At 65.3% G+C, this 363-nt stretch overlaps 1 protein-coding gene across 1 annotated transcript in view; it reads left to right on the top strand.

Annotated features, from left to right (window-relative positions):
- Positions 1-4: 4 nt before the first annotated feature.
- Positions 5-363, top strand: part of LOC106728373 (kallikrein-15-like) — a gene marked incomplete at its 5' end in the record, with an annotated part of 969 nt that continues 610 nt past the window's right edge. The window contains 2 exons of the mRNA XM_014550457.1: positions 5-74; positions 169-305. Coding sequence (XP_014405943.1) covers positions 5-74; positions 169-305 — 207 coding nt within the window. The remainder of the gene's footprint in view (positions 75-168; positions 306-363) is intronic.

Genomic DNA, 363 nt, shown 5'->3' with positions numbered 1-363 from the left:
GCCCTGCCTGGTGTCCGGCTGGGGCCTGGTGTCCGCCTACGGGTCTGAGACCACGGGGAGCCCGGAGTCACCAGGTGCGTGGGGACCCTGTCCCCCAGGGCTCTTGGGCGGAGAGAACACGGGCCTGAAAAATGGAGGGAGTCGCTCAAGGCTCGCTGTCCTCCCCAGTGAACCTCCCAGACACCTTGCACTGCGCCAACATCAGCATCATCTCGGACTCGTCCTGTAGCAAGGACTACCCAGGGCACCTCATGAGCACCATGGTGTGTGCAGGGGTGGAAGGCGGAGGCACGGACTCCTGTGAGGTCAGAGCCAAGAGGGGGGGCCACGCCCCGAGGAGAGGAAGGGGCCCGAGTTTGATAG

This window comes from Myotis brandtii, unplaced genomic scaffold, assembly GCF_000412655.1.
Source record: "Myotis brandtii unplaced genomic scaffold, ASM41265v1 scaffold601, whole genome shotgun sequence".
NCBI lineage: Eukaryota > Metazoa > Chordata > Mammalia > Chiroptera > Vespertilionidae > Myotis > Myotis brandtii.
Note: the sequence above shows the minus strand (reverse complement) of the source record. Positions and strands in the feature narration are given on the sequence as shown.